At 39.4% G+C, this 19,029-nt stretch overlaps 1 protein-coding gene across 5 annotated transcripts in view; it reads right to left on the bottom strand.

Annotated features, from left to right (window-relative positions):
• The window catches only part of LOC138064086 (RNA polymerase II elongation factor ELL2-like), a 50,472-nt gene that overhangs the window by 25,933 nt on the left and 5,510 nt on the right, over positions 1-19,029 (bottom strand). For 4 of the 5 annotated variants that reach the window (XM_068924989.1, XM_068924990.1, XM_068924988.1 and 1 more), the window contains exon 2: positions 10,216-10,263. Coding sequence is in view for 2 of the 5 variants with exons in the window: in XM_068924990.1 (XP_068781091.1) it covers positions 10,216-10,263 (48 nt within the window). In the remaining 3 variants the exon portion in view is untranslated. Of the gene's footprint in view, positions 1-6,499; positions 6,559-10,215; positions 10,264-19,029 lie in introns of those variants that run through there. The other variant, XM_068924991.1, reaches the window with a different exon arrangement.

Raw genomic sequence — 19,029 nt, 5'->3', positions numbered from 1 at the left:
TATTAGTATCAGGAAGCAGCACTACAAGCCAGTTGTCAATACTTTCGTTTTTAAAAAGCTGCTTAATATTGAAAAGGAATTTGCTATATTCTCTTGCAGCAAAGAGAAAGATTTCTAAAGAGTAAAAGCCTTCTCTACAATAAGAACTGATACAATGCATTATTTATAGCTGATCTATGCTCTTGTAGAAACAGTGAAGTCTTTGTTACAACCCTTCATTAGATCTATTGTCTACTTCCTAGCAGGCAACCAAAAAAGGCAATGAACGTAGAAAGCTCTGAAGTGAAGTTGCATCTATGTACACCTTACCCACAAAGAATCACTCGGGATGTGTCTAAACAATGAAACAAGCCACCTTGAAAACAATTTTTTTTTTTTTTTTTTTTTTACATAAACACATTTCAAAACAACTTCTCCCCCCCGGCTTAGGCACACTCCTAATAAAACGAACCGTGTGTGTCTTCCCCCTAATATTGCCCTTCTCATTTGAATTATTCTAACAAATAGGTTAGCAGCTGTGGTTCTACTAACGTTCAGCTCGGATCCCTCTTAACACTTGTCTCAGGAGATAACTCACAGCTAGCTCGCAGCCAATTGACTGGTAATATTTCAGAAAATAACTCAGGCAGGAAACTTCCTATAGCCAAGGATTTACAAAACAGTAAATACTGCCTGTTCACGCCTACAGTTCCTAGATCAAGATGAGGCTAGGTGTATCCCCAAACCTTGACTTTCCTGCACTGTCAGGAGACTACACAGGGAGAACACAGACTGAAGACAAGAAAAAGCAGCAGAAGATGCAGTTTATGCATCGACAGGTGAACGCTAACAGTTTTCCAATGGTTTTGACTGAACTTTCTGCTCTCTAATGATTAGCTATTCATTTCAAATCCTTCCTTTCTCATACTTCCTCTCAGCTTTACTTCAGAACTGCCTCCTCACACCTTTTATCTATTTCCTCCCTCTGTCAAAGGTGAGGTCTGAAAAAGGTGGTGGCCAGAAGAGTTGCTTTCAATCACGGCCAGAAGAGTTGCTTTCAGATTCTGGAAGGAGAGCAACTGCACAGATTGAGTGCCAGTCTGGCAGAAAACTAACCTTACAGAAGAAAGATTTTTTTACTAGGCTAGCTTCCTGAACTATTTTTCACTACAGTGATCACACAGCGGCATTATTTGCAGAAGGGCCTTCCCTTCTTAGAGCATCACTAGCTAAAAACAAAACCAGAACAACAGCTGTGTTGTGGTAAGATATAGATAGCATCAAAGGGCAAAGAAATGAAGTACACCTGTGCATAAGACAGAAGGGATACCAGAGCTATTTATTCATACATAGCGAAAATTGAGATGCCAGCTTGGATATGCTAAAGGAAAACCCAACAAGACAGAACTGAGTTGGTACAGGGTCCTTCTGAATTAACAAACACTTTTAACTGTAGCCAAAAATGAGAAAATAAACGTTTTGTAGTAGTTTAATTTTAAAATTCTTATGTTTTATGAAATTTGAGAGTTCAGACAAAGCAGTAAAGCTTTCTGCTAGCTGTTCAAAAACAAAAGGGCACAACCAAGAGTGCTTTTAAGTCTTCTTAAATGAAAATAAGCTTCCATGTTTAAGTGACCAAAAAGACAAGGCTTGAAACAAGCCGGGCAGATGACTATATTGAGAGAACTGTGCCTTGAAGCACACAATGAGCACGCTATTTTTGTCTCCTCTTTTCACCCTTCTATAGGTAGAGTTTTCCCTACAAAAACTTTACTTACAGAACATTTTATTTGCATCATCATACCAGTCTGAAGAGTACTCCAACCTACATGCTGTGCTTTTGCTGACCCAGCCTTAGTGTCACAAACTACCAGCTTGGAGCACTCGAGCATGAGCACCAAACACTATTGTGACTCTCTGCAGTCAAATTATAAAATATTATTTTCAATTTTATGTCCCCAACTAACAATTTCTTATAATCTAACGGATTTAAGAACAGAGGATATCCACTAGAACAACTCAGACCCTTGACTTTAATCCCCTGCCTCTTTATAAATTATTTCCAGATGTATCATTAATCTTTTACTGTCACATTGTCCTCACTGATTCTTTAACATAAGAACAATTTTTTGGAATTTTCTCCTGATGCTTCTCCACAGCCTCCCTCCTTTCAAAGCTGAAGATTCCACTTTCACCAGCTTGTAGTTTTCTTAACTTTTGTCCTATACTATTCCATCACTTCTGGCAATACCATATACCGTTACAGTGGCCTTAATTAAGGATAGACACGTTTTGCTTTCCAAGCCTGAGACATTTAATCGTCCTTTCTGAATACATCTACCGATTCTCTCTTTTTGCTCTTCCGCGGTATAGTAGCATGTCATGCAGGTTAAGAGTATTTACAGTGCTCTATTTTAAGCTGCTGCTTAGCAGGTAAGGCCACTCCTCCTGTTATTTCTTCTCATTATTCTTACCACTATTTTTCCCCCCCTCTAAGCCTTAATTACCTTTAAAAAACAAGGTTTGGTAGTTCACAAGCCTAAACTGACATCTGCCCACTGTCCCATGCAAGTCATTCACTCAAAGACACATCTCTCTCCATAAGCCTACAATTCCTACAATCTATCAAAAAAAAAAAAAAAAGCAGTTACAGGGTCTCACAAATTAGGTTCCAACTTTTGGAGACAGACAGCTCAAAGCAAGGCATTTTCTCAGCAGCTCTGTCCCTACTTTCTACAGGCTGAAACTGGCTAACAGCTTTTTTAGACAAGAGCACAAGTCCCTATTTGTAAGTAAGGACCTTCCCTCAACTTGCCCCTTTATAAATAAAGGGGCAAATAAACGTACATCTACAGCAAAATCCTGTTACTGGAAAAGGGCAGTAGTGTCCTTAACTGGGCCATTCTATCATATTTTACATACCTTCCAGTTTCACAAATCCCAAAAGGGACAATTTTTACCATAGCAGCCTTTGGCTCTTGGCCGCAGTAGCTTTTGCCCAAGGTTCCTTGTTCCCAAGCTCAAAATTTTGCTCTTTCTCTTGTGTCAGCACAGATCTCTAGCCTGTACCTTCAAGGGGACAGAAGTGTTCCGAGAAACGGCATGCCCGATTTGAAATATCAAAACACTTAAGTGCAAGAAAAATACTTTAGCATTGATTTATATTATTTTCATTTTAAAATAAGCAATCATACCATTTGCAAAATGCTGTTTCCCTCAAGTACCAAACCTCCTCCTTTGTTAAAGCTGCACTACAGAACTTCAAAAATAGTCAATGCCCCCTTCTAAATGGAAATTGAGATGCCTTTCTACAGAAAGGACACAATTACACGTGGCTGCCTTGCAAACAAATTTAAACATCTTCCCACATAAAATCCCTTTCCGATGCATATATTTTACCGATTTTCCTGATCTGTAGACCACTGGAGGACGCTAAAGGGAAAAAAGCTTTCATCTAGCTTCACCTACCCAATTCTCTGGCCTCTTTTCTATCCATTGGCAATATTTGCTTGCTCTCTTAAAGTCCACACAGCTCATCTTTATGAATTTTAGAATTAATAGTGTTGTTTTCACTGCCTGCCAACAGGAATTCCTCATCACCTTTCTAAATCTGCTGCAGAAAAATTGTGTTCAGAATAGAGCTAGCAGCAGTGCTGTCCTACACCTACGCTGCTGTACCGCCCACCAACATAAGAAGCTGCAAGTTGGCCACTAGATTCTTTTTGCTGCACTGAAACTATATAGCGTAGCTGTGTCTACCATCTTTCTATATTGTTTCCAGTGAAGCACTAAGGCTTTTTCTGCTTTCTGGCAGCCATGCATTTCTTCCTAAGAGTATATACGCTTCTGGCTAGCGGTGAAAGGAGATTTAATCCTCCAGAAACAGCGCAGTAATAGGTATTTAGTAATACAACACTTGGAGGTCTTTTTTTGTCAGGGCAAGGTGCACAAGCAACATGAAGGAGGATAATAGTATTTGCGCAGAAAGTAATTAGTCAGGGAGAGAAGACCAAAGGTTTGCACAGGAACAGAGAATAAGACAGGTAACAATTGTCCTTAAAGTAGGGTCCAACACTAAGTTTCAGCATCTTGTAAAAATGAGCAAATAAGAATATTACCATGCTGACTCTAATCTGTAATGCCACCACACAAATAACACATTACAAAACCTTGTAAAACAATGGCATTTCATATTCTGTGTTTTCAGAAAGGCTTTTTATGAGACTACCAATGAATAAGCAATAATTCCTGCAACATATGAAAAAGTAAGTGTAAAAGATTTGTTTAAACAGTAATGGACACTTGAACCAGAACCGTTTTAAAAGATACCACTTGGTAAATTTATGGAAGGAGCTGCACAATTAAGATGCTTTGTATCTGACTTCAGTTCCCAGGAAGGTGATGAAAATTCTACAGAAGTTCAGCTGGCTGCCTGCAGCTTCCAGAAATAATCATGTTCCTCTCTCCTCTCCTCTGTCACAGAGTTTAGCATTGCTGTTTCCACACATACCCATGCTCCTGCCAAAACAACAATCTTTCCACAGCTAGAGATCAGCTAATTAGTTGCATGCATTGATACTCAAAACTGGTGCTAAGAAAGTTCTCAGACGTCTACTCCTGCTCTGGTTAAAAATCATTAATAGATTTGGGGTCAAAGAATTGTTTCCCTAGAGTGATATCAGCAGCAGTTGATAACATTCTGCTTTGCTCTGTGGCAGGGTTATACACCTTTACTAAGAAACATCTGGCAGTCTTTGCCCAATAAACCTGCAGATACTACAGTTTGACTCTCTGCAATAACACCTCTAATCGTTCCACCTCTGCATGCGACACCCTGCAGACCCACACCTTTGAGTTCATTCTGCTAGCCTTACATCAAGGTGCTGGCAAACTGCAGAGCTAATGCTCTGCAAACCGAGCTGGCTGAAACACTGACTGATTGCAGAGGGCTTTCAGCCACAGGCCTGACAGCAGTCCAGCATAAGTAGGGCTAAAATAACTCAGAAAGCTCATATGCAAGGCACTGCCTAGCCGTCGAAAACACCTACTTACTGTGCCGTATTCAGTTTCTCATGAACGAGTCTCATTCCCAGCCACTCAAGCAGTGTTTAGAGAAATAACTAGAGCTGATATTTCTCAATTCAGTGTTCAAGGTAACCATCTTGACAAAAGCCCCAACAGATAATGTGTATAAATTCAAGTAAGACTGATTTCAAATTGCTTTACTACTTGTTTTGACATGACAGTTAAGCAGCACTTCAGCTCTTAGATGAAAATAAATGTTTTTGTTTAGTTAAATGATCTCACAGCAAAGAATATTTCCCTTAATATTAAGTCAGTTGGAAACTAGAGTCAGGCACCAGACTGTCACTGATGTGCACGAAATGAAGTAGCATTTGACAAGATGAATACTGTAAGCATTAGTCTAGAAACAGATATACAAAGGAACATAATTAGGCCTTTTTAGACAATCAAATCTTCATCTCCCAAGAACCATTTATCCTGTAAACTGTCATAGGGCTGAGTTTTGCAGAAAAAGTAATTTTACCTTGCAGAGCAGAAGAAAATTGACGCAGTTACAAGCAAATTTCAGCATAATACTCAATTCCCCAAACTAGACAACTCCATTTATAAGCTTACTGGAGAAAGACAAGCATTGCTGCAACTCCCCCAAATACATATAGCAACCAAAGCAGAAACATGCTAAAGGCCGATGCATTATAAAAAGAAACCAAGACTCCTGCCAGTTTGGGATACGGTGTACTTTCCATCAATTTTGTCTTTAAATTCTCTATGTAAGAAAGGTATCAGCAAGTTACAGGACATGGCAGAGAAACAGTTAAAAACACAACAGCAAAAACACAGGAGGGAAGAACATACTTGTTTAAAAATGAATATCACTGTGGACTTACAACACATTTCTTTACTTACCCCTACTATGTAATAATGAAGCATATATTGCCATTGTTCAAATCAGTTAGATATAGTCTACCTAGAACAGCAAAGCTTCTACATTCTCCAGACTGACAATGTGTAAAATGCAATATTTAATTAAAAGATATTTCTTTAAAATTATCCTGAGTCATGAAGTTGCACATGCATTCCAAAAAGCAAACAATCACCCCCCTTTATTTCTCATGACTGTTCTGTACTTTGTGGATGCTTGCTCTGAATCTAAAAGAGGATAATGATCCATTTCTTGCAGTTTTGTCCTACAGCTACGTCAGAAGATATAAGTTATAGCCCAAATAGTTTATGAGTAAGATGTCCCAGGAGAAAAGTCCCCCCGCCTTGGGGGGGGGAGGGGGAAAGGGGAACCGTGCGCTCTGGGGTAAAAGTTTATTCTAACACTCACATATATTTCATTAATTCACAAACAACTGAAAGTTTTAGTACTGTTTCAATGGTATCTTACTGAAAAGCATCTAGAGGCTAATTACGCTTCACATACAGAAGATCTCCAATCATTTTCATTTCAAATGCACACCACCTTTCTGTATCACTGAGTTTTCTATTGTACCTTCTGAGGCTGCCAATATACTTCCACCCCTTTTCAGATCCCTTCAGAGCAACTCTATCCTACAACAGAAAAAGAAATTAAGCTTGCTTTTTAAGTGTTTGTATGAGACACGACCAAGGAACCAAAAAGGCAGACGTTCAAATTAGGAAATACATTGATACAAAGTCTGTCTTCGCAATGTTAAGCTCAGTCAGCAGCAGTTCCAGTATCTGTAAAGAATGCCATTTCTATTAATGCTAAATTATTGATGTGACATGAAACCTAGCTCTCTCGAGCTATTTTTTCTTAATGACTTTCACAATACTCCAATATTTTACTATCAGAAATACTAATACATCAACTGCACTGGCATTTGAGAAATTAAGATTTTCATAATCCAGGTAAGTTAATTAGTTGGGGTTGAAGATATCTGGAAGACCAGATTGTGACTAAGTCTCCTCTTGAATATTCTGAACATGTACATTGACAAGATTTCAAAAGGCATTAATGTAATCGTTCATCAAGTTTTACTTTTGTGATCCAGCCTCTTTCACTCTCACCACACCAACAGCACAGACCAACCACAGAACAAACACAAGGTAAGTTAAATACTGAAATTTCAAGTAAGTAGCACTTACTGTGGATCACTTAAAACAATAAGAGCACTAACTGACAGAGTCCACAGATCTGAGACTACCTTAGAGGCGAGGCAGAATTAAAAGATTTGTGGAAAACTATTCGACGCCAGTCTTGGCTTCTAATCAGACGTGAATAAAACAAAACTCTTCCAGCTTAAGGCTCAGCTTTCAATTCCTGTATCTAACACAGCTTTCGATCACCCCAAGCATAACCCTTTTATTTCTCCCGTCAAGTGCTTCTGATCACCCACAGAAGGGGACTAGAATATGCAATAACTAGAGGTGGAGTTTTTTTTTTTTTGAAAATTTTTTTTAATGTTAGTATTATAGTCTCTGCTGAGCATTACACAGCTGCCTGAATTGCAGAGGAATTATTCTGAAGATACTGAATACAAATAAAATCAGTACTTGTTTTTAAAAACATTTTCAGGAAAAGGAAGATACTTTTGCCATCGTAGATAACTTGCAATGCACCGGCACCTAAGAAATGGCTACATTCTGTGGAATGCGCTTCTAACATTCTTCACCACCCAGAGCTCCAACTGTAAAAATAGGTAGCAAATAAAAGAGCTTCCAAAGAAGCTAGACTGGTAGCCTATCATGCAATTTTGTGCGCTCTGGGAAACTTAGAACATGGCCACACAATATGCCGAAAGAATGAGTTTAAGATCTTCCTCCTATTGTATGCACAGCAGTAAACTTCATAACATTTAATCACCTGTCTTAATGAATTTACATTCCTGTCCCTATTGCAGATACTTCGGATATAGGATTCTCCTTCAATAAATTCCTCAGTTTGAATTTCATTAATTATGAGTAGATCTGAAGAGTTCTGTAAATACTTGCTACAGAAGCAAAATCTAAGTCCTTGCAAACATTTCCATCTCACACAGTGTGGGAACAGACTTCGCTGTTGAGTTTCACTCTTGAGAGAACTCAGACCCTGACTAATTTTTAATAGAAACAAGGATGACAACATTATTAATTAATAACGGTTGTTACTTCAGTCTCGAGAACTGTTCCTTTGTCTTTAAAAAGTAGTAACTGATAGAGTAATTATTTCTTGCTGACTTGAACACAAGCTGATAAAGGCTGCAAGTTACCAACTGTAGTATTACTTTCCTTCTAAAAGACAATTCAGGTAATTAAAACATCGAAAACTTTCTGTAGATCACACATTTTTGTTAGATACGGATATGACTTCAGATGTGTGCATGAATCAGTGGAGGAGGAGGAGAGATGGGAAAAAGTTTGTGATTCTATCTCACACTATAGCATCCTGTGCCCATCACAGTCCGAGGTGGTGGCAAGTGTCCTCCCTCCGTTTCTTCGTTTTCTGGAGGAAAGGGGAGAGAGCAGAACACCAGGGAGCCTCACCCCTTTCCCAGCCCAGATCCAGCATTGCTGGAGCTGAGGAAGGAAAACAAGGAGCACTGTCCCCTGCAGCCCCCACTTTCCCCACAGAGAAGCAAAGCCGGGTCAGGTAAAAGCAGGGCACCCCCACATCATCCCGCCCAGAACTCATCAACTCAAACTTCTTCCCAATTTAGCTCCTCAAAATTAGTTAGGCAACTGTGCTGATATTGAGTATATAAACTCAGCATTTCCCTTCCATGTACAGTACAGGGATGAGCCTCCAGAATGCTCTGATATGCTGATCTAGCAATCCTTACTGCTCCGATTAGAGTATTCTTAGGGACATATGCATATTTAACATGTGGTGAACCTGAAAGCTCTAATAACTACTGTACTTTAACAAAACCCTCAGATGTTTACAGCTTAGGAATAAAGGTACCTCCAGTCTACCAGTGTCTCCAAACTCTCATGCTACTGCTTTAAAGTAGTTACTTGAGAAAATACAAGCACATAAGCTTTTGCAGAAAAAGAGAACGTGTAGGGTAGATAAGAGTGCTGACAATTTTTCTTTCACAACGCAATATTTGCAGGACTGCATACCAATAGGCGGGTTACTTATTTATAAACTGAGGACTTATTTCGAACAAATGAGGTAAAACCATAATGTTTTAGGTTTTGTAAACAAGAACAAAACACTGAACAAAACTTCAGAATGGTTACATGGCCATGGCACGAAAAATCCATGCAGGTGCCTAAAAGGATGCTGCTGCATTTCTCCTCACTGCCTCCCCCTTTGTAAGGGCTAGTCTTCGGGCAGATAGAGCAAGCGAGGTGGAAAACATCACCCTTCCCTCAGCAGGATCACTTCCCTGATACAGCTCACTAAGCAGCTGCATAACCATTAGCACTGGTCCAAGTCAGAGCATAAGGGCAGGACTTGCCCCTCACCAGCAGCCCAGACCTGAACTACAGAAATTTTGTAACCATGTCTTAAGGTTACTTGTCTACACTACAGCACAATTTCATGAGAAGCCTGAGCCAGTTTTAGGTCCACATTCCTGCTCCCCACCTTGCAGCATTAGCACTCTTGCTGCTACACTCAGCAGACCAGAAGCTGATCAGTTGGGTTGGTTGGTTGGTTTTACCAGATTACTTTTTAGCCAGACTAGCAAGTATGACTTTCCCTTTTGATGGTAGCATGGATTCAAATTGAACTGTACTCCCAGTCACTCCATCCTTGACTAGCTTCTGGTACAGCTATTTTGGTTAACCATCTTAGCCAAGATGGTTATTTATTCTGGCAAGGAAATTCTTTTGCCAGTAGAATTTGTATTGAGAATAAGCTATACTGAGAAAAGGTTTTCTTAGAAATACTCCCGTGTTAAGACAATTTTGCCCATATAAATAGCTTTGTTACAGATATGATTCTCCAAAAAATCTGACTACTATTCAGTCAGACTTAGGCTGGAACAGGATCACAGTTTCCCATATTTGTGGAAGTAGTATTGTCTTACAGTTTCTTTTCCTTTCAAATTTAGGCTAAAAGGTGATACAAACAAGAAAAAAAGCATATTTCAAGCATGATTCTTTTCCATGTTGAGCTATAACTCTCAACTAAATATACAATGAAACACATCTGCAACGAAGCACATATTAAAAAAAGTTCGCAGGATTTTTTTTTTAAATTAAGATTAATTTATGCTGAATCTATTCACCAATATAACAAGAGTATAAAATACTCACCCCTTGGAGTCCTTGAAACTGAATTGAAGGTCGAGAAGAAATAAGATCCTATGAGAGAAAGAATATGTAAGCAGTGGAATTTAAATAGCTTCATTCCCACCCAAACTTGTCAGGATAAAATACAGTGACCATGTGTTTCTGTACTAAAGATATGTTAGAAATTATGCCAGAAATTCTCCAACTCTTGCATATATTGATACTGAACTTCATCCACAAAGGACATATAAAGAAGTTAGAGTCAGATATAACTATTGGTAATTTACAGATTCTCTGCATCTTCCAATAGTTTAACTCTTTACATCTAAGTTGGGATTACCGTACAATTTTTATTACTGTCACACATTAGAAACTAATGATTAGAAACAGTTAAAGGCCTAATATAGTCTAAGATTTTGAAGCTATTCAGTGCAGATTTGAGCCTTTAATCTTGTCACTTGTTTTCAGATGGGAGTTACGTTCTTTCACTCAGCTTTACGTCTCTACAGCTAGATGCTTGCACAGACAGCAAGTTTAAATAAGCTAAACACATTACAGCCAAGTTATCTTCAGATTATATGCTTATTTCAACTTAAACACAGACAAAAACAAGCATTTAAAATTACACATCTTAAAACCTACTAGAAAATAAGGACAATATAAAAAGATTCTTTTTTTTTGAAAGAAAAATGCCTCTAACAAGAGAGGCACACAGATGATAGCAAATTTAGTACCTGGGATTAGCGTATTCAGGACAATGTGAACAGTAAAATCTATTTTTTATGTACTAGAAGCTAGAGATACAAATTATCTATATAAAAATGAGACTGTTGGTTGACATGTATAGCTCAAGACCTGTTTAGAATGCTTTAACTAAACTCATAAACAATGAATTCTAAAGTACCACCAAGCAAAACCACTTCTGTATGTGTTATCAAAAAAGATATTGAACGGAGCAAGAAATTGTTAATTTGTACAACCAGAACTATTAACTGAAGATTTAATCCATCTTTATTTGAAAATGAACATGCAAGCTAAGAAAAACAAGAGACTTGCACTTCTATTATTTTTGTTAAGGACATATTCAAGACAAAGTTACTAAGTAGGGGCAGGGTGTTTTATTAGACTAACTAGTACACGAAAAAAGAAGCAGAAGAGCTTTTGAATTTAAAAACCCTTAAGGTTTTCCCTAAATAAACCTTGATAAACAAGAAGATTAAACCTCTCTCTAACATTCTACACATTAAAATGTAAATAAAAACTTGAATAGGAATGAAAACACAAGTTTCACTAAAAGAGCAAATATAACTTTGTCTAATAGTACTATGACTACTGAACAACAACAAGTAGGAAAAGGGTTTGTGTTGCAATGTTAATGATTTTGAGCAGTGCTAATTAAAAAAATAAATATTCTAAAACTAGCTACTCATTTAACTGCCTAAAAGTTTTTAGAAAGCTAACAGAAAAATTACAAACCTCCATGCTTTGGTAAAAGTTTTGCTGCATGAATATAACGCATACGATGGATACAATCACAACCAACTAGACTACTTTTCAAATGCCCTCCTATGACGCAGACCCTCCACATAAGCAAACACCCAAGCTCCTACCAGTTGCTCCCCAGCACTAAAACTAAGCTCCCAGCAGCTCTGAACCGTTCCACTAAGCACCTAAAAGTTTGACATCTGATGTTCTGCCGTTCTCAGCTAGAACACTTGGGCACTGTGGGGAGTCCAAAAAGTTATGCCCAAAGTTGTACTTGAGCATACTAGGCACTGCTATCACTGAAAGAAAAAACAACTCCCTCTCCTCTCTAAATATTACTGAAATATAAGAATTCAAAAAAAGGTGGTGGTAGTGGGGTTCTTCACAAAGTGTCCTTAAGTCCTGGACACTTACAGTTTGGTATCTGCTTAGTTTTTGAAGAGACTATTCAATGATTACATTTTTAAGTGTACTTGAGTTTTGGGTATCAGCTTGAATTGTATAATTACACAGTGTGCCCTACTTGAAAGATAAAAAACACACGTCCCTAATCACTAGGACAGCATTAATGCCTCTATTACTTCCCAGCTTCAACAGACTACCAACTTTGTCCAGACCCCTCCAAACATACAAATACCATGGTTCTGATAGAACAGCAAGTTCTCTATCACACAGAGAGAAACGTTGATGCAGGGGTTTTAACTTACATTCTGTGCACCAATAACGTGAAGAATATTTGAAACACTGCAAACAAAACTTCCCATCAATGGAACTTTCAGGCTGCTCTCAGTAGTACAGGGCACCCTGCTTTCCCCAGAAATGCAAGGATTACCACCCTTTTGAACTTAACCATTCTCAAGCTAAGCTAAACATCTCAGCTCACACACATTTTAAAGATGAAAGCAGATCAACATAATCAAGCAGGCTCCAATGAACCCTGAGCTCCCTCAAACAACCCTGCTTTCTTCAGCTACATATCTGCCAAAAGAAATATGTAACATAGCCAAATAGCCTAAGAGCTGCCTGTGCCTTGCATCTGTAATTTCACAATAGTAAGCGCAGCCTGCTCCTGAATACTGAGGATGGACGTGTCCTGCACTTCTCCTGTGCTGACATTACCATCCATGAAGACTTAAGTGTTGAGTAAAATCAGGAAGCTTGTCTGGTTGAAAACTACTTCTTTGTCATAAGCTGGCTTGTAGTCAGATCAACTGCCTTGATGCATCTTGCCATATAACAGCAAAAACACCAGTGCCAGCAAGCGCCTACTAACAAGAACATCCCCTTTAAGCAGAAAGGCTGACTTTGTTTAGCTTTAACAACTTCTGAAATTACATTGCTGTAGAAAAAAAATATATAGCATTGACACTGGCTAACTCAGTTTACCAGGCTTTGTCAATTGGATTGTATTGTTAGCCTACTGTAAACATTTTCATAGTGAAAGAGTCACATTGAAGGATGAAATCCTAATTAATACACTTTCTATTCCTAAAAAACCAAGTGATTACAAACTTAACATTTTGGTGCCATTCAGGAGGGTGAAGCTGTATAAGCAAACAAAATAGCTCATCATCACTAAAATGGGAAGTTAGGTCCCACTTCCGTCCTTTCCTGCTTCCAACCAGAAGTTTCTGCTTCTTCACTCACTCCTGCCTCACCCCTCTGCAATAAAAATTCAACTTGCTAATCCAACAGAAAACTATCCACTTCTTCAGGCTTGGTAATGAAGCAAACCTGTTCATGGAGGAGTCTGACAACTGTTAGAGTCAGCCCAGTGTAAGTAGCAAGTGTATAAGATTAACAGCTGAGTCTCACTCTGTGAGCAGCAACAAGCCATTACATCAGCTGAAGGTGTCTCAAAACTTCAACCTAAGCAATGCTGAGGTATCACCATCAGTGAGGTTTCTTGTGCTTGGGTACTGAGCACTACCTGAGCCCACAAGGTACATATAGGCAAGAAGGATCAACTCAAGATCAGTAGATCCTGAGAGCATGTAATATTATGTGAGCGTTCAATGTAAGCAACATCTAGCATTAGAAAATGCAGAAGAGCTCAAGCACAAATAATACCATCATATACATGAGTACAGAAAAGGATGAAGTTCCCAAATGAACAAGGAGGGCAGAGTCATTAATAATGACTATGTTTATTTTTCACAGCAGGAGATTCACACAGCTGAAATGGTTTGCTACAGATTTGTCTATTTCTGTTGCTGTTTCCCATTCACAAGCCTTCTGACTTAAAGCTGAAATTTTTTAAGTGAGCTGAGGCTTAAATTATTAATGCATCCCTTCATCCAGCAAGGGAAAGTAACCTCTAAAAAATGTGATGGGTTACACATGGGTTACTTTTACATACTAACATACACGGTTACAAATCCTAATATTCACCTGCAGCTTCAGTTTTCCAAAGTGAAATTTAATGTTCTATAAAAAAAGCTATGTACAAAAGTACTTCACAAAACACTCAGTCAGACATTGTAATGCAACGATTGTGTAGGCTAATGTGGCAGCCATCATGTTCTTACAGTAGCTCACAGAATTTAACATAAGCTAGTTTCTGATCCAGAGGAAGAATGCTGACTGAACCAGCAATGTTTTCTACTTCAGTTAGAGGAAATGCCATGAAAAGTCCAAATTTAACAGGTTATTATATAGGTTCACCTACTCACTAGCACATTATCTGCAGCACTGGACCTTATGGTGGGGAGAAGGGAAGACGACTGCCCATAACCAAACCTTCCACTAGTCTATTTCAAATTCTGATGAGCCTACCACTTTGAACAAGCATTTCTATCAGAGATCCACATTAAGCTTTAACTCAGGGCATGATTATTGGAACAGAACAAACGTCCTCCTAGGTCAGACCAACGGTCCACCCAGGCAGTTTGATGGCTAACACTGGGCAAACTTGTCATTCAGCTCACCAAAAGAAGGGATCTTGAACCTAGGTGGGAGACACACGTGGCAAAGGTGGAATCCCAGCAAATGTGGGCCTGTTTCCACTCTCTTGTCCTATCTCTTGACAGAGCACAACTGTGCAGCAGCCACTGGTCCTCTAGACATATTAGAAATTACACCTCTGCATCATTCTTAATGCCCTTCCTGATAATGCTCAACTTTTTCTAGCTTTTCTGACTGCTGCACATTTACTTCATGATTTTGGAGGACCAAAAATCATGACTCTAAGATATCTTCCCTCAGTCGCTACTGCCTCTGAGTTTAGTGTCACACAATTTATTTTTCTGTAGATGTGTTACCTTATGTTTATCTATGCATCACCTGCCACCTTTTTTGCCTCTTATTCAGGTTTGTGAGGTCTTTCTGGAGTTCCTCAACATCAGCTTCTGATCATGTGAAAAAGCCGAGTATCATCTGCAAGCCTGGACATTTCACTGTTCAATACCTTCTCCAGGTCACCACTCCAGGCAAAAACAACTGGATCCAGGACTGATCCCTGGGAAACTAAAGCTGATTCGTTTCCATCCTGAAGAGTGACCACTAAGCCCTACCCATTTCTTCATATCATTTCTTTGATAACAATTTGACACCAACTCTCACTTAACTTGCATCCAGCTGATCCTCCTCCACCTCCTCCCTTTCTCTGCCCCCTGAAATAACCACATAGCTTTGCTAGTTCAGCCTAAGACCTGTGTAACAATGCAAACTTAAAATCCCTGTGATCCTACAGCCTGAGCGTAAACTCTAGAATCCTGCTTAGCAATCAAAGGAAGTGACCTGGAAGAACTGCTAATACCCTAAACAAAGAGCTGAAGCAACTTGCATGTCACCTCACTGAGGTAAGAGGAGTAATCAACTCCATGTCAACTCAGCCAAAAATCAAAGTTGTAAACAACTCTAAGCACATTTTACTAAAGTAACTATTCTTTATTTTCATCTTAAGATTTTATTAAAGACATTTCCTACAGAGAACTAGTTAAAAAATGTTACTAAGAGGAGGTACTACAATCACATCTGAAATCTCCAGTTTTGGAGAAAAAACTCAAGGGTTATCCAGCTTGTTCAGTCCACATTCACCATGCCGCTTAACAGTCCACATTCACCATGCCGCTTAACAGTCCACATTCACCATGCCGCTTAACAGTCCACATTCACCATGCCGCTTAACAGTCCACATTCACCATGCCGCTTAACAGTCCACATTCACCATGCCGCTTAACAGTCCACATTCACCATGCCGCTTAACAGTCCACATTCACCATGCCGCTTAACAGTCCACATTCACCATGCCGCTTAACAGTCCACATTCACCATGCCGCTTAACAGTCTTTGGGCAGGGACTATGTCTGCTTGCAAGAGTCAAGGTCCATGCACTCATTTGGTTCTTTGTAAATAACTCGACTTTTACAAGGTAGCATCCTTGTGTATAAGGCTAATTATTTACTGTTTTTATTTACTGTTTTGCAGGTAAGTTGACTCACAGTGAACAAAAGATGCCTTTATAATCAGCACGTTAGAGATTCTGACATATAATGAGAATTGCATATGTTTTAATAACTTTTAAAGAGCTGTCATGCAGAAGGAGGTTAGGATAAGATGCAGTCCCAGAATATAGGTGCGTCAGTAGCAGTGCCAACCTATGGAGGTCCTCCCTTTCCTCCTCAACCTTTCAGTAGGTTCTCATTCCTGCCTCAGGGCTTACAATCACTCATTGGGCCTGTAAAAAAATTATTTAATTCACAGCATGGCCTTACACCAGCACAACTTGTGCTGTGGAATTACAGAGGCCTCACAAAAAAAAAAGGCACTTAGTAAGACAGACAGTATATTAAGCCTATTAAACTATTACAGAAAAAAGTTGCATTACTGCTGCATGGCCATCAACTGCCACTACCAACAGAAGGGTGCATGTGTGTTGGAGGGTATATAAGACAACTCCTTTTCATAGCGACCCACAATTTACCTTAAACTGATGTATGAACTAGTCTCAAACCAAAGTCAGAGTTGCATCAACTCAGGCACACTGCTTAAGAGCTCACAGTTCCTAGAACAGGAAGGTCTCACTCCTCTCTCCACGTATTCCTGGTAGACTGTCCCTTCTGGCATTTGTGCAACTCTTCCATAAACTTATTCACCTCACTAGCCCAGAAGAAAGTTTCCCAAAAAATAGTTTTCTGCAGTGGAAAGAATTAGGACTCCTCCCCTCAGGGGCCCTGAGAACTCAGATCTGCTCAAGTTACCTCACAATTTCACTACTAATATTCAGCTCAGTTATGCCTTTACTGAACACCTGTGCAGAATGCAGGTAAAGGACCAGCACTAAAGCAACTCCATGGTAGGGACAGAAACAATCCAGTCTGTTAGGACACAGTCTAATTGCCTCACGTTTTTCCCCGCAGTCTCATCTCATTAACTACAGTCTTCTGACATCCACAGTAGGATAGGTGATCTTAGTCATCTTCATAACCAGATCCTTGTCCAGAGCACAGGCCATCCTGCACACTAAACAAGGTCAAGGTTCTGTGACGGGCAGAAAAAAAAATAATGCTAACAACAGTACTGGAAGCAAAAGAAAAATCTGTTTTCTAGAGTTGTCTCTCTCACAATAGATTGGTTGTTTTGGCACTGCTCTAACTCAAGTAGGCAGTCACCCTTCCCCCTTCAATTCAGCTTCCTGCTGGTCAAATCTTTGCAAAAAGAAAATGAAGACTGCACTGGAAGGGTAAAAAAGTAAGAGAGAGGATGGAAAGTGGCAAGAAGGGCTTCTAGGCTTCTTTGTGGCAGAGCCACCCTAAATATGTATCAAAATACAGTATTATTTGTCATACAGACCGATTAGCCAATATGGTAGCTGTGCAACACATCCATCAGCTCCCAGAAGGGGGCACAAATAAGAGCTCAAGGGTGGGCGCTGATTAAACAGACTCAGCCATTTGAGTTCTCCCCAAGTGCAGCCTGTTATCTCTAACACAGATGTGAGCTTACACTGCAGCCTTTTTCTTAACTCACCTGTTAAATGGTGCCTCTCCTCCATTTAGCTACTTCACAGAAACTGCAGGAATTAAGATTTTTCCACTAACAGTTTGTAAGGATACAAAAACATGCAGAGTAACATCACCCAGGCCTTGTTGCCATAAGAAACCAGGCTAAAAATAGTTTGTGATCAACCAATTAATGATGAAAATGCATTTATAATGAATACCTGTATTGCTTAAATCAGCAATTAACTTTGCAATATCAGCTGCACCATTTTAAGACATATGCAGTCTTAGACTTCAAGAAATGAAACAAAAATAAATTACACAACATATCATCAACTCTTAATCAGTACATTTAAACTGGCAACTTAGAGGCAAAATGCAGACACATCACAAAGGCATCTCTTCTTTTGCATAAAAGTGAATATTATTCCCCTGTAAGACTAGCTTACATAGTGATAGCAAAGGTACTAGAAGTGGATTTTTACTTATTTGCTGACAGCAGAAAGGAGTGACTCAAGCATTCTTACCTGCACTCTGGGCTCTGGAAGTGCACTGTGGTTAAGAGACCCTTTTGCTTACTCCAGTTCCTAAATCGATGTTATGTTTCTTTCCTTAACGTAATTCCTGCCCTGCTTTTGTCCACTGCACTCTCATTCTCTTCCCTTAGAAAGGTGAGGAATGGGAACCAACTGACCTCAGGCCAAGGGCTCCCCACTCAAAGCTCCAAATAATTCTGGCTCCCAGGCTTTTCAAGCAGTCCCGATTACCTCAGTTTGCAGTCTGCTTTTTCGGTCTTCTAGGGCTTATCTTCTCTATTTCCTTGCTTCATCATCTTTAGTTCTCCCTCCAACCAACTCTTTTTCAGTCCCTCCTACCTCATTAACTCCCAAGTTGTTCATCTAGAGGTAGCTCCTCCCTGTGGCAGGCTCTCAGGCTCCCTTGCACTTTTCCCAAGTCCCAGGGCCAGTCCTTATAACTCCATCTGGAGCATCAGCAAAACTCTCAGTATATGCATAAGGGAAAAAACCTAAGAAAATGGCCACATCTATTAACAGAAATTCTCCTTATTCGAAGCAGAATATTGCGAGACTCTTCCAAAAGGCCAAACCTTTAAAACTAAGAAGAGTTTCTCAACCACCCACCCCAAGCCCCAGCAGTTTACAGCACATATTAGTCATGGAGAATTCAACCCTGCTAAACGAAATATGGCAGAGTCCTATGACTTCATTTCAATTGCTCAGAACACAGTAACATCAGGCAACTTGAGCAAACATTGCATTTCATACGCTTACTAATCTAGAATCTCTACAGCTGGAACATCTGAATGATTATTCAAGGAATAAATACTCACCTAAACTCAAAACCATTTGGAATTGAAGTACACAAATACAAGGCACACAGTCCCAAGACT

This window comes from Struthio camelus, chromosome W, assembly GCF_040807025.1.
Source record: "Struthio camelus isolate bStrCam1 chromosome W, bStrCam1.hap1, whole genome shotgun sequence".
NCBI classification, from domain to species: domain Eukaryota; kingdom Metazoa; phylum Chordata; class Aves; order Struthioniformes; family Struthionidae; genus Struthio; species Struthio camelus.
Note: the sequence above shows the minus strand (reverse complement) of the source record. Positions and strands in the feature narration are given on the sequence as shown.